Below are 14,888 nucleotides of genomic sequence, written 5' to 3'. Positions count from 1 at the left end.
GATTAAGAAAACAGAAGCAAAAGCAGTAATTATCTAGAGCCAGTGTGCAATTTAATACATAAAAAATAAACAATAATGGTTTACCTTTGCCTTGAAAACATTAACTTTTTATTTTTCTGTGTGGTAATTGTAAATCGCTTGATCAAATTTAGGCAGCAGATCAAATTAAGAAGCTGTATAATCTTTTCTTGAAAATTGATGCCACTCAGGTTGAAGTGAATCCCTTTGGTGAAACTCCAGAAGGGCAAGGTAAGAAATTGAAGGAAACAAATGAATGCATTATAATTCTTTATTTATGCAAACTATAAATTAAATTGCATAGAAGGCTGTAACAACAGCTTTGCATTAATTTCATTTTGTAATGTAATTTAAGCAACATTCATAAATATTCCCATGGCATATTTTACATTTCAATACCTTTTGTTATTTCATCCAAATGCTGGAAGTATTGGCTTCTACATGTTATGCTTGATGAGAAACAGCAATATTTTCTGCTCTTCTGCTCTTTCTACAAAGTTGAGTTTTTCTTAGTTTTGTTTTGGGTTTGTTTTTTTTTTTGTTTGGGTGAGCTTTTTGTTTTTGTTAATGCTGCTAGAATTACTGGGATTGTGTGGAAAGAATCTTGGGTTTTTATGTTCGCAAACATAGGTAAGTTAAAATATTAAGTGCATGACTCTGCAGCCTAATAGCAGGAAAAAATCCAGCTGGAACTCACACTTAGCTATGTCCTTTGGGAAGAAAAAGAATAATTGATCTCCTTCCACCATGAATACAGGGCTAAGAAGGTATATGTTAAAAATGAGCTGGGTTAACCTTCACATCATTCTAGTAGTTCATTTTCCAGCTGAAACATTTCCTTCCATTTGTCATTTTTGTCCAGCTAGCTTGGACAAAGGCAAAGAGAGGAGGAACTAAAGATGCCTTGTGATATATTGAAATAGAGTAGGGCTGATCCAGGTGGATTATAGTTAGCACCTGGCTGTTTCATTGGGTGCAGAACATTTTTATTCATGCATTCACTCCAATAATTTTTCGTGTTCATGCTCTTTCCCTATGTATTTCTTGACTGGGATTTAAATGGATAAAGATGAATTGTGGAGATGAGGGGGAGCTAGCTGAGACTTCAGTGTCAAGGGCTGTGGTTCACAAACTCTAGTAACTTCCTAGTAGAGGCCCAACCTACGGTATCATTTTGTGATTTGAAAGGAGTCTTTGACATTGGGAAGTGCTGGTGGGTGTTTCTTGAGTATTCTTTATCAACGTTTGTCAATAAAGGCAATTCCAGTTTTTCACCAACTTTTATTCCTACAGATTAAAGCAGAAATCAGAAAATGGAAAGAGAAAGCTTTTACCCGTTTTATCAGACATTAGGAATGTAGCTGCTTAATTGCTCTTCTGGAAACTTTTGGAAAAAGATCAGTGCTCTGTCAGTTAAGAACATAAGTTCTTCATAGGATTCAGTACCAACTGAAAGAATTAGCATTTTAAAAATACTTTTGATGTACCCATAGCTAGTTTGTAAAATTAGTTTTTAGCTTTTCGGTAAAAATCCATATTTTTGGCTCAGTTGCCAGGAATTCAGAAGCTGAATTGTGGCTAGGAACTATGCAATCTCTTCCAATTGTCCAACCGTGGTTTCCCCTTATTATTTAAAAATAAAACAAAACAAAACAAATGCAAAAGAATTGGCAGGGAATTGTCCACAGCTTAAAAGGAAAATTCTGCTGATAATGAATTCCGAAAAGCTGTAAAAGTTGTAAAACAAATCCTGCCTCACCCTGTTTTATTAATGCATATTAAAAGATGGTGTTCTCTGTTATAAAATAGACTCTGGGGCACTAAAATGCCCACTTGTAAAGTAACATTTTAAAAACAAATACAACAAAGAATATCTTTTCTAATGAATTATATGAGGATAATTCAAAGACAATGATAAAAATTATCAAGTATGTTAATTATTTTTTTTGTTATATTTTCAGGTTAAACTAAGTTAGAACATATTTATGGTTTGAATGTGTCAGTTCTGCTTTGATAGCAGACCTTTTTTGAATTCCTTCTTGGTGGGAGTGTGGAGGTTGGGTTTTCTTGCCCCCAGAAACCTTTAGCTGTCTGGGTAGGGTTTACCTCATGAGAATGATTTCCACCACGTGCTTTAACTCTTTTTATTTGAGAATCTGTCGCAGCACGGTGTGCTCAGATTTCCAGCTCATTTGAAGTACCATACTAATGTGCACATTGAATCAATAGTTTCTGCACTGTAAACCTCACTCAGCTTAATAAATGTAAGTTAAATTCTTAGCAGCTAACTCTAACTCCATTAGTTCTTAGGCAATTTGTGAAATGTGTGTCTCGGGAAAGAAACAAAAAGCCCTGCTGTGCACTGGTGTAGTTCTATCGTAGGCTGTACTTGAAATGGAAATGGAAAGTTTACCTTCAGAACCCAACAGTCTGTTGGGTTTCCCCACCATTTAAATAGATCCGTTGGCCTCATTAAAACCGGTTGGGAATGAGGTGAGGAGGACATTCTTGGTTTGTGTCGCACAGTGAAGTTAAAGCAGGATAATGAAATAGAGCCTTGTGATATGAAGTGTCTGGATTTTCAAAGTTCAAGCCATGTGTAACACATGAGACTTTTGACCTTTTGAAGATGAACGGTACCCAGTAGTCCTTTTGCTCAGTTGGGTGTCAGAAATTGGGCCATCGATGACAAATGCCTTCTGTCAGGCAAGGAAAAGAGCTCGAGGTGAGCTTTGTGCCAGGACTAGGCTGTTCTGGTATTCCCACTCGCTGGTTCAAAACTAGCGCAGATGACTAGTATAGAGGCACTTGACTATTCTGTTATTTTGGCAGAGCAAAGGACAGAATCCCAGTTCAATACCTACATCATCTCAGCCGTGCAGTCCTGCAAGGGAGACCTTTTAAGTACGTCTCAGGTGTCAGTGAGTGGACACTGTAGACTGGTACAGGCACTGTGAAGGACATGAGAAGGGCAGAGAGAGCGCTGTCAGGTAACAGAAGAGGGGCATCACTGAGGTGCTGAAGATGATTTGGGCTGGCCTCCGACAGAGGGGAAATTGGTAGACAAGTAGGGGCAAGTGAAGGAGAGAGGACAGTTAGGAATGAGAGGAAACAAAACTGATGGTTCTAAAAGGTCCAGAAGAACCGTGGTGGTTTTAGCTTTGCATTCTTGCTGGAGTGCTGTGAGGCAGACCCGTGGAAAAATTGAACTGATGTGGATAAGCTACTAACTCGGCTTTTCGGGAATGGCTGTGCATATTTAGTGAGGAGGGCTTTATCTAGGGCATTGTAGGAGGTTTTGTGCTGGTTTCTCAGAGGTTTTTCCCCATGTGTTCTGCATCCAGGAAGCTGAGGAGCAGAAACAGTGTGTGTTTCAAGCTGTGAAAGCCATCTCACTAGGAGGAAAACACAGAAGTCTTCCTGTGCTTATTTCTTTTTTGCTAGCAGCTTCTCCAACTGAAATGTCTTAAAGAAAAGATAAAACAAATGGAAGAACACTTGAGTAGCTTAATACAGTTATTTCTAATGATAAAATATAAGTGTCTGTATGAAGACCATTATTCCTGTCAAAGTAACACTTAAAATTGGTTTCTTTCTTGCTGTGTTTTTCACTCGTGTGAATTTCCGTTAGAAAATACATTATTGTATGTATTTTGTTTTGTTTAGTTCTGTAGCAAATTCTTTGTTAACATTGTTGGGTTAGAAGCCTGTAACTGCACATTTCTTTGGGGTTTTTTTGTTGTGTTTGCTCTCACTGTAAGCTGCTGAATTGGCAGATGACAAAAATCCTACACTGCTAGCAAAACCAGCACAAGTACTCCATCAATATAATTGTTGGAGCTTTCTTTGATATTTGTTTAGAAGAAAATTCCATTTGTATAATTTATCATGCATGTAACAATGTGCTTTTGATGGTGAAAATAGTTTGATAAATATTAATAGATGTTTTTCCTGCTACTTTGTACAACATGGCCTTTGTTAAAGATGCATGTTCTGTAGAAAAGAGGTTCTATTAATATGACATTGAAGACGTTCGTGTCTAAGGTAAACAGAGCTCTGAATCTGCAGTTTTACTCTACCTTTGAGTTGTTTTAGCCATTTAAGGAACTGAAAACTTGGAGAAGAGAAATAGTACAGGTCTTAGTTCATTGTTTAAAAAAAAAAATAAGCAGCTGTGGTACAGTAGAAGCATATTATGAACTTCAGATTTTTCTCCTTTTGGCAGATTCCCACATGATGGTTGACCAGGTAAGATGTAGATGCTTCCAAGAGACATTTATTATGCACAGACACTCATGAATAGTTTTTTGAAACTGCAGTCACTGAATGAAATTTGTTCCTCTTTTAATTTAATCTGATGTTGGCTACAAATCAAATATTCAAAAAAGTAAAACAAACAAAAAAAACACCACACACACACACACACACACACACACAAAAAAAAAAACCAAACAAAAAAACCACAACCCAAAACCAGGGAAACCCCAGCAACATTAGAAAACCGAAACAGAAAAACCCTGTGCAAATCAAGACACTTGATTGAGACTTTCCTATTTGTGTAAATGTTTTGTTTGCTGTTTGCTTAGATATTTTCTCCTATATTAAAAAAGAGAGATAAGCATTTGTCCACCAAGAAAGGTAGTGTTATTAGTTATTTAAATTGATAGGTATCAATATCAAGGACTAAAAATTGTCTTTTTAATTGTAATTGACCTCTAGTTGCAGAGACATATACAGTCCTCAGGAGTATGTGCACACATACCATGTATGTGTGCACATGGCAATATGAATCAAAACACAGCAGAAAATAAAACTGTTGTATTTTTATGGAAGCAGCATTTAAAGGCACTTAAATCTGACTTGTTTGCATTGAGAACCCAATTCTATTTCAGTCAGTAATTATAATCTGGGTATAGTACAAGCCAAATTACTTAAATAGTGAAATAAGCATATACTCTTACATTTACTTAGACCATTTTAATCTAATGAGGTGTTTGCCTGTGCAAACCCATAGAAATAATGAGTCAGTAAACAGGCAAATAACCAGATCAGTCTACATGTATTTTTGTTACTGGTGGTTTTATGTCTACTAGCTAGTATCTATTATTTAATATAGTCAGGTTTAGCTACTTCTTGATTTGTTTTTACAACCATAGAGGATGTTGACATTGATGAGAAGTTTCCTATTTACTCTTCAAATTTTCTTTATTTAAAAGTCATCTTTTGATCATTTTTAACATACATTGGAGAAAAGCTGTGTTAATTCAGATCTTCAGGGAAATAATGTGTGTATAGCTAACATTATAAATTAAAAATATGGCTAAGGAAAGCATTTTGTATGGTTCAGCTATAAATGACTACATCTTGCCAAACATTGCTTTGGATTGCTAACCTTTTACTTGTCATATCTGCCATGCTTTCAAAACATTGAAAGTAGATTCTTTTATGATATTACTGCAGACCACCCATCCAAATCATAAAATCTAAAAAAAATTATGGGAATTTTGTTTAAAGCAAACACAGAAGATCATCCTGTGACAAGGGCATGTGACTGTAATATGGAGATGCTTGCTGTACCTTTTCTCCGTATAGGATTTAAGGAAAACTTGCCCTTCTCTACTGGACTCAATGCTAGAACTTCAGCTGATCATGTTGGAAGCAGCATCAGTCCCCAAGCAACCTTCTCCCGCTCCCTGCTATACTAGTCGTAGTATTTCAGACGTTTTGACTTAACTGTAATCTCTAAATGCCTATATGTTGTTATGTCGCTTTTTTTTTTTGTAGTTGTTTGTTTTGATGCCAAGATAAACTTCGATGACAATGCAGAATTTAGGCAAAAAGAAATATTTGCCATGGATGACAAGTCTGAAAATGAGCCTATAGAGAACGAAGCTGCCAAATATGACTTAAAATATATAGGACTGGATGGAAATATTGCTTGCTTTGGTAAGAACAAATAAAAAAGAACATTTGAAGACCAATTCATCCTTGTTCAGTGTTATAGACTTTGTTTACACTCTGACATTCAATCTACCCTTGACAGTATTTTAGTCTGTTTTGCTGAGATTGTCTGTCCTTCCATAGGTTCTTGCAGGAATGAAACTAGAATTGTGTTGAAACAGTGATGAAGGCCACAGCAGACAGGAGGGCACGTGTGGTGTCAGAGACACTGCAGGCTAAGGGAGAAGCCTGCAGGGGTTCTACATTCTGAGTTTTTAAGCTGATGCAGTTGGTCTTCCCAGTAATTAAAACAAGAAAAGTCATCAAAATGTGATCATTAATTTAAAAAAATGAGACTGTTACTTAAAAGACACTGCAAAAGTGTGTGTGTAAAAGCATGGTATTCCCACTTACAGTTGAATGTTGAACTCCATTTCCCTTTAAGGAAAGCTGCTAAAGAAGCAGCTTCATTGTTAAGAGGAAAATACCATCTTTTTATTTTCCTGAAGTTTCTGTAAAACAAATTACTCTTCTGTTTAGAAGAGATAAGTAAAAAAGTCAGCTATGCTCTAAATAATTCTCATTTTGTACAGATTCTTTTTGCCAGTACAACATTTTATTATAAATCTAATTGAATTAGGCATTTTATCTAAGCTTGGTGAGAAAACGTCCAGGATTTTCATTGCTTAGACGTGTACTCTAACCACAACTCTAGAAGACACTGATAATGTGTTGCAGTTGATTCAGTAAGTGTCAGTGAGACTTTAATTTCAATGTAAAAAAAACCAAACCAACAAAGCAAACCAAACAAACAAAAATTGCAAAAAAAAACCCACCCAAACCCCCAAACAATAATTGGCAGCACTACATTATGTTTTTTAGTATTAGGTATATTGCTGTCAAATTACAGGTGACACAGAAACCTTGCTTTGTCCAGCACGAGCAACTTTATGGGGACTGATAATTCTCATCTACTTTTCCTCACTTAGAAAATATTCATGCCCATGGGAATGCTTCTAGTTTTGTGCAAATGCAAAATAAAAGGCGGTTTCAGGAGCATCTGATATCTGTCTCCAAAATTTAGTTGTCTGTTTTACAGTGATTTAAAGCATCATCTATTCCTATCAGAATGATGGGAGGCTGAAGGAGTCAATTTGTCCTTCACATCTCATGATGCAATCACTATTTCCAGAAGATTTTGTCATCTTTTTTCTTTTCTTTAAAAAAAAAAAAATCAGAAGGTTTTGCATTTCAACAATTACCATGATTAATGGGAGGTGCACATCTAAGTCCTAAAATTGTTACAGTCATAAAGAACTCTTGGTGTGTGTACACCAGATTTTGAATTAATTGTTGCATTGGATATCCTTCAGTAGGTACTGCCCTATTTAGAAATAGGCATTTATTAATGTTTTGAGCCATGTTATGTGGTTGTGCTGGTACATTTTAAGCCTTTTCACAAATCTTATATAATTCTATGTGAAATATAAGCACTTGATGTTTTCAATTACAGTCAATGGAGCTGGACTTGCAATGGCAACATGTGATATAATATCCTTGAATGGTGGAAAGCCAGCCAACTTCTTGGATCTTGGTGGAGGTGTGAAAGAAGCACAAGTATATCAAGCATTCAAGCTGCTGACTGCTGATCCGAAGGTAAAAAACGTTGGGTTTGGACCAGAAGCTTCCCCATACAGTCATATAGCTGTGTTACAGGGCTGTGGATGGTATGCTGAAAAACACAGATAATGCTGTGAATACTGAGGGGTCAACTGGGAGGAAAATGATTTCACTGTGAACCACGGGATTGACTTTTCAGTTCCTGCTGCACTCTTCAGGTTTGCTGGTCAGTCTTGAATGAGTACTTTCTCAAGGCAGTTGAGCACAGAAGTGCAGATGTGGGAATGGTGGGCATTGCAGTGCTGAACTTTGAAAATCTAGTTCCTAAAGTGGAATTTGTGAGAAGATTTAGATACTTAAAATTATCATTTGTAATGGTATTTTAGTGCCATAGTACAGTGAGAAGAAAAATGGGAATTAAGCTAATAGCTAATTCTAAAGGCTGATTTGTACTCTTTTAAGCTCAAAATTTCTAGAATGTCTGATTCTGCACTGCAGGATAGTCTGTGTTTAATTAACATTCACAGGCTGGAATCATAGTCTGGTATGTTCCAACACTTCCTTTTGCAGATGGAGGTGCAGTTGCTCTTTTCTTTTTGAACAACAGAAGACGTTAGTCTGTGTGTATTGAGTAGAAGTTATTTCTAGAGATGCATGTTAGCGTGATGAGGTCATTGGTCCCCTTTGCAGACAGGAGTATCTGCTGAGAGAATATTGATCGGGCGTAGGCATTGGAACAGTGCCACCTGACCATCCCTGCCAACGCAGAGTTATGCTTCTGTGTGTAGCCAGAACTTAAGCTGCTGTAGATTATTTTTTTTTTACTAATGAAAGTATGTCAAAGGGTTTTGATCATCCTTCCATCTGCACCTAAGCATCTCTGCTGAAATACCAGTTTCAACATTTTGCTTCTTTTTGTGGATCTGGCTTTATCTCCTTTATCTTTCTGTGCTTCCATCCCTTTGCCTTATGTTCATTGTCTGAGATATTAGCTCCTCTAAATACCACCTTCCTGTGAAAATTACATCGCCGTAATTGTATACCCTGTGCAGCAGTACGTGACAAAATGTTGTGATTTTTCAAATAGAAGTGGGTATTATTTGCAGCAAAATTTCGAGGCAAGATCAGGAAGAAAATTTACAGTACAAAATAAGCACAGGTAGAATTCCTGTTGTAAACTCTTTGCAGTTGTAAATTTCCTTGCATGTTTTTAAGGCATGAGGTACTTTGATGGCTGAACTATACTAGACAGAGTAATCTGCAATATCTAAAACATTCTTCCTGGATATTATTGCCCTCACATAGACCTGGGTCCTGCTGACCTTTTGTTTGTAGAGGTCTAGGTTTATGTTCTTCCCAAGACCCAGAGGAGGAGAGCTAGTTGTCTCCTTCTACTTAGCAATCTTACAACCTTTAAGTCATTGATGTGCCAAAAAGAACACAGACCTGGAGAAGTAGAGAAGCAAGCTATCTTGCCTGGGGCAGAAGAGAGGCAGGGTGAAATCTGAGATTCATGCTAGAAAACCTAATAGTTTCCTTCATTGTCTGATGCTGGTAGACATTGTTATGCTTGTCTTCATTTGTGTGAGTTTTAGCTATTCTCAGGACATTACATGAAGATTTGTTTGCACATGTTTGAGTTGTTCTGCAGGGTGTGCTTTGTATGATGATCAAGGTTTGCCTGAGATGTGATTTAGTTCTGAAACTTGTGTTACTGGTGGAGAAGCAGGTGCAGTAAAGTCTTAGATACACAACTTAGCTGATGATTATTACTATGCTAAATAGGTTCTTCTGTCTGCTACAGCACAAACAGCAGGTATTAATTTTGGTGATGAAGCTTACTGAGTTTAAACAATTTTAAAACAAAAAGGCATTTCGGTAACTCTCAGCTATATAACATCTGCATGCCCAACATTTCACTTGTAAATGTATCCTCTTTCTGTTATATATTCTGCTTATACATTACTGCTCAACACTAGCTGCGTACACCAGGGCTGGTGGAAGCTATGCTAATCGAGACAGTGGGGTAAAGTAAAAGGTAGCACGGAAAGGACCTGAAACAGTCATTTATGCTTGTGTCTATGCACCATTCCTGGCTTTGACTGGCTGAAGATGCAGGAGTCTTTAGCCTAAATGCAGCAAAACTCGTTCCTCATTGATTTGTTTTGTCCTCACTTGCTTTTGAAAGCCTTTTCTGATCTTTTCTTCATTCACAGGAAGAGTCACAGAACAGCTCCATTGCATTTCTCTTTTGCCCATTCTCTCTATTGCACTCCAGGAAAAAAAGGAAGGATGACTGCTTAGAGTCCTGCTAGACTCTGTCATCTGGTATGGTGCAGGGGAAAGAGGGTGCTCCTCAAAGCTACATGCTCCAGGGAATATAGTCCATAGCAAACCTGGATGCATATGCGTAAGTTACAGCATTGTTGGCCACAGACATTGTGTTTTTGTCGAGATTAAATGCTGTCGCACATTTTTAAATTAGCATTAGTTCTTTTGAGCCTAGCCCTGCTCATGACCAGTCATACCACAGCTCTTATCCCCGAGAGGCTTGCCACGTTTCAGTGAGTCATTTCTGAACTGTTTCTTAGCCCTTTCAGTTTGACTGGGTTTGCCTTTGCTTTATGTCACTGTGACCATCAGCAATACTGTTTCAGTTCAATGCAGCATCAGGTGAAAAAACTCCTAACAGTAACTGATGAATATGTATGAGATTAAGTTAAGATTAGGGAAGATATACTGATATCTCAGTACATAATAGTAGACTCTTAAAAGCCCTGGTAGTTATATCAGACTAACAGCAAAGCCCTTATTTTTCTAACTGCTCTGCAGTTGAATATTAGAAGTTTACTAGCTATTAAAAAAAAAATAAGATTCTGGGTTTATTTCATTCTGTTCAGAAAAAATAGTAAATGTCTGTTATTTCATCTCCTGGTACACCACATCTATTAGCTCACTACTAAACAGTAAGATAATTGAATGAATCCTCTCTTTTCTTAACTAATAGTAGGCTTGTGATCCCCAGAGTCACTGCGGCTAATGCAACATTCACTGTTCTTATCTAGTCAGTCAATTCCCTCTAACCTTTAACCTGATTCCCACCTTGTTTGAGAAGATAAAATTTTGCTCTTAGGAACTTGAGGGGCAATTAATTGTTGTAAATGTCTCCAAACAACATTGAGCCTCTGAGGAAGACTGAGCAAACAAAAAAAAAAGTACTCTGTGGGGCTGTAACATGGAGAAGCACTGTCTTCTAGCTGCACTGAAACGTGGCACTGGCAGTGTTAAGGGCAGTGCAAGAGAAGAAATCTTCCAGAAATAAACGTTCAACTGCACTTGGAAATAGATCTCTTTCTTTAGTTGTCTTTAAAACATCTGTTTTGTTACAGCAAGAAACTACAGGTATGTCATGATTTGATGTAGTGAAGCTGGGGATATTGTTTTTGGGGAAAATTAAGATCTTGGCTGGTTTGCTGCTGGTTTAATCTGTCTGTTGGCAGTGTCTATAATTCTTTAAAAAAAAAAAAAAAGTTTGTCTTTTGGTTTGTTGGGGTTTTTTGTTGCAAAAGGTTACCCACCAGCTTTAGGATGGAAATGCTGTCTCTGAAGTCAGTGACCCTTTTATACTCTGCTGGTCTTGTTTGCAGTCTGCCATATCCAATACTTCCCAGGTCAGACAGGTCATTGCAATGGTTCTGAATTCCTTTCTTTTCACTATCTAAATTCCAGAGGGTTTTTTCTTGGTTTTTTTTTATTTTGTTATTTTCTTTGTCCTCCTATCTGCCTGTCTTGTCTCTATGAGTTTGTGCCATGCATCTGCATTGGCAGAAAATGAACTGTCTTCCCTCATTTCAGGTAGTAACAGGAAAGAGGAAGATGGCTCAGTTCTGGGTGTTCAGGGTGCTGGGAGGAACTGCAGGAGCTTCGTTGCTCCTCTTTGTCCCACAGTCAAGTAGAAGAGGTTGTTTCCATCGGCATTTCAGAGGTTCTGAGTGATGCCGGGCTGTCCCCTGCCTCACCCCCGAGTACTCTCGCATACTTACCAAGCTGAGCAGATGCTTGGTTTTATTCATGCTGAAGACCTGAACTGTTGTACTTACCATATAATGACGGTTTGCAGGATTCAACAAGGTTTTGGAAAAGCTAGAGCTGGAAAAAACCAGTCTTGTCAATAAATGTGCTCTCCAGGGCACTGCAGCTCGGTTGCCATCTCTGCTGTGGCCTGCAGTTGTCCGGCATATCTGACACTCCTGAATTCATGCAGGTTTCTCTCTCAGCTTTTTTATCCACATTGCAGAGGCAGTCAACATCAAGTTTAAGATGTCAGGCTGGCTGGCTCCTCTCCAGGCTGCGGCTGCTGCCGTGCCAGAGCTTTTCCCTGGGGAAACCCGTGATCCCACAGGGGCGGCACTGGGCATGGGGGCAGCTCCGGGCAGCCCCTGCCACCAGCCCCCCCGAGCATGCCCAGTACAATAGCAAACTAAGCTGTGAGCAGGTTTGTTTTACCATTGGCCAGCTCTAGTCCCGAACGGAACAGTTAACTCCTACTAGAAAGTATCCCTGAAATACATCCAGGCAGTTAATGGCCAAGTTTGTTGTTTGTTCTTGTTCTCTTTCTTCCCCCCAAGCTCCTCTGACAGCCTTTTTTGAAGCCTGTCATTGATGATATGACTACAGACTTATCAAATCAATTGATGTTAACAAGTGTTTGCTTGTCACTTAAGCAAAATACTATTGACAGATTGACAAACATTGCTCTGGAAAAAATACTCTATATCGACATCTGTTAACTCATATCTAGGGAATAATTCCTATCAAACATGCATACAACTTAATTTGGTTTGTTCCTTTAGCTATTTCTTAGTCCATATTCAAATTATTGTTGTATTAATACGGAATAGGCATTCTTATGCCTGTCACTTTGCTTTGCCTGTTTGCTTCTGTCACATACATCTCCCTGTACGCCTCTGTGATGGGAAAAGCAATGGCACTGATGTGCCTTGCCATTAAGATGCGTGTGAAGCCGAGGTCTTGGGGCTTCTGTTTTCCAGGCATCTAAGAAAGTGAACACAATTCGGAAAGATGGTATCATTAAATCATAATTTTGCAATTCGCTTATTTTCCAGTTGTGCTTGGTGTGAAAGTAATACAGTTTATTCATTCTTATTATAAAAGACAGTTTTATCACCAGTTTATCCTTTTGGCTTGAGGGATTTTTAGTATTACTTTTCCTAACGTTGCAGTCCGTTATGTGGCAACAGAAGGGATCATGTTAAACTAAGAGGAAAGATTCGGGATACTCTTTTCTCAGATTTTAGAAATAAAAATAAGGTTGTCTTGTATAATTTATTTGGTCTTTATTTTAGGTGAATTAATTCAGAATTGGGTGAGCTTGTTCAGTTAAGACAGTTCAGAAAGTCTGCAAACATTCCGGCCATTTGGAGTGCAGTAGCTAGATCAGTGTGTTACTGGACTGTTTGCTCTCACTCTACAACTTTAAACAAGGGCCTGCTCCCAGTTTTAGCAGGAAAAGACTTTTCAGTGTGGTTTCTAAATCGGCTTGACTATATAGCTGAGGGTTTTGTCCTGGAAGTTGTGCAAAAATCTTTTATTCAGTGAGTCTGTGCCTAGTGTTTGACTGTTGGGTTACAAGCTTCAGCCAAAAAAAAAGGGGTTTGGCAAGTAAGTTTCTTAGGAGTTGCCAGGTGCCCATTCTGTTCCCAGCCAGTTATTCCCTGCACCGTGCCCGCTGAGGCATCATTTCAAACAGTCTGGAAGAAAAGAGAGTGGAAGAAGAAAAGGGGAATGATGTTGCATGGTGTTCCTGATCCAGGGTTGGGCACTGAGACATTATAATCACATCAAATCACATCAAATAAAAATAATGCTGGCAGCCGAGTTGTGAGCAGGCAATTTGCACAGCTATTTAATGGGATCTGCAGAATGTCTGTTGCGGTACTAGTCGTGCCAGTCAGCCAAGCCTATCAAGTGTCTTGACTAAGAGGAAGAGAACGTGAAAGGCAACATCCAGAAAGAAAGAACCTACTTTGATTTTCTTTTAGGGCTGCCTTTACCCCTTGATGAGAATGGTTATTATTACTGTTAGTTATGGAATTTTATGTGTGGAGTGAGAGGAGGATGCTTTGGAGGGTAGGAAGGGGACTGTTAAGCTTTAAAAGTCATAAATATAAAATAGTGTGTAGAGGTTTCAAAATTAATTAAAAAAAAAAGCCACCACAGAATGGCCACACTTGCTGTGATGGTGAGGTTTGTCTAGTCAGAGCATAGGCTGGTTGTGGATAGTTCATCATGCATTTTCTGTATTTAACAGACTAATTGTCAGTAGTTGGTTTCTCAGTGTTGCAATAATGTGAAACCATAAATCAGTAGGATCAGTTAACCTTCTCTATCACACATGCAGCCAATGTGAGTGTGTGTACAATGGTGAAGAAAAAAATGAAATGTAAATAGTGTTCAGTTATGGACATATAATAGAGTGTTAGCACTGGACTTGTTTGAATTGTCAGATTGCATGTCATTTTAGATAATGCAGAGGAACCCTATTCTTACATAGTCATTAGAAATCTTTTTGCTTTCTCATTCAAATATCACGTACCCTTTACACACTTCATTACCCAGTTCTTCTTTACACAGCATGAAAAGTCTCTATGCCTTGTGTGTTTTTCTGATTCACACAAGAGGTTGAAGCATCATATGCTGTTTTGAGTACTCTAAAAGCTGTAGCTGAGTTATTGTAGTGAGAAATATCTGTATGTGATGGTATACTGTTCCATGAGTGCTAACTGCTGGTCCAGTGCTCACACCTCTGCTTAGCCTTTATAGCTCCAGCTGGGTGTCTGAAGATGGTGGCACTTGAATTTAGTGGATGCTTTTGAAAGTTCATGCTTTGACTGCTCTGTTTTCCCCCCTCTGTGTGAACTGCGGGTCATAATACTCATCTACCATAGATGACTGCTGTCAACACTGATCAAAAATTATATAGTCCATCAAAGAAATTAAGTGCTATGGAAGTTATAAGTTATCAATGCTCCTTTACTGCTTATTACAAAGCCTCATCCTACTGGCAGTTTTGTACTCGACATTGTTTTCATAGAAGTAAAATACTAAATTTTTTAAAAGAAAGTCATAATCAATATACCTGTTGGTTTTGTCATGCAATTTTGACATTTGTGTAAGACGATGTCTAATCAATCACTGAAGTATACCACATAGTTTTTGGAAGCTGGATCTTTCCCTGTCATCTTACTATTGTCTCCTAATAGCATGTTGAGAGCCCCTTTTGCCTTGGG

General features: G+C 38.2%; 1 protein-coding gene across 1 annotated transcript in view; it reads left to right on the top strand.

The window, feature by feature from the left end:
* Nucleotides 1–14,888, top strand: part of SUCLG2 (succinate-CoA ligase GDP-forming subunit beta) — a 131,920-nt gene that overhangs the window by 69,319 nt on the left and 47,713 nt on the right. Inside the window, exons 7-9 of the mRNA XM_080385321.1 lie at nt 153–249; nt 5,803–5,964; nt 7,472–7,614. Coding sequence (XP_080241447.1) covers nt 153–249; nt 5,803–5,964; nt 7,472–7,614 — 402 coding nt within the window. The remainder of the gene's footprint in view (nt 1–152; nt 250–5,802; nt 5,965–7,471; nt 7,615–14,888) is intronic.

This window comes from Falco punctatus, assembly GCF_963210335.1.
Source record: "Falco punctatus genome assembly, chromosome: 4".
NCBI classification, from domain to species: Eukaryota; Metazoa; Chordata; class Aves; order Falconiformes; family Falconidae; genus Falco; species Falco punctatus.
This window is presented reverse-complemented; position numbering and strand designations above follow the sequence as displayed.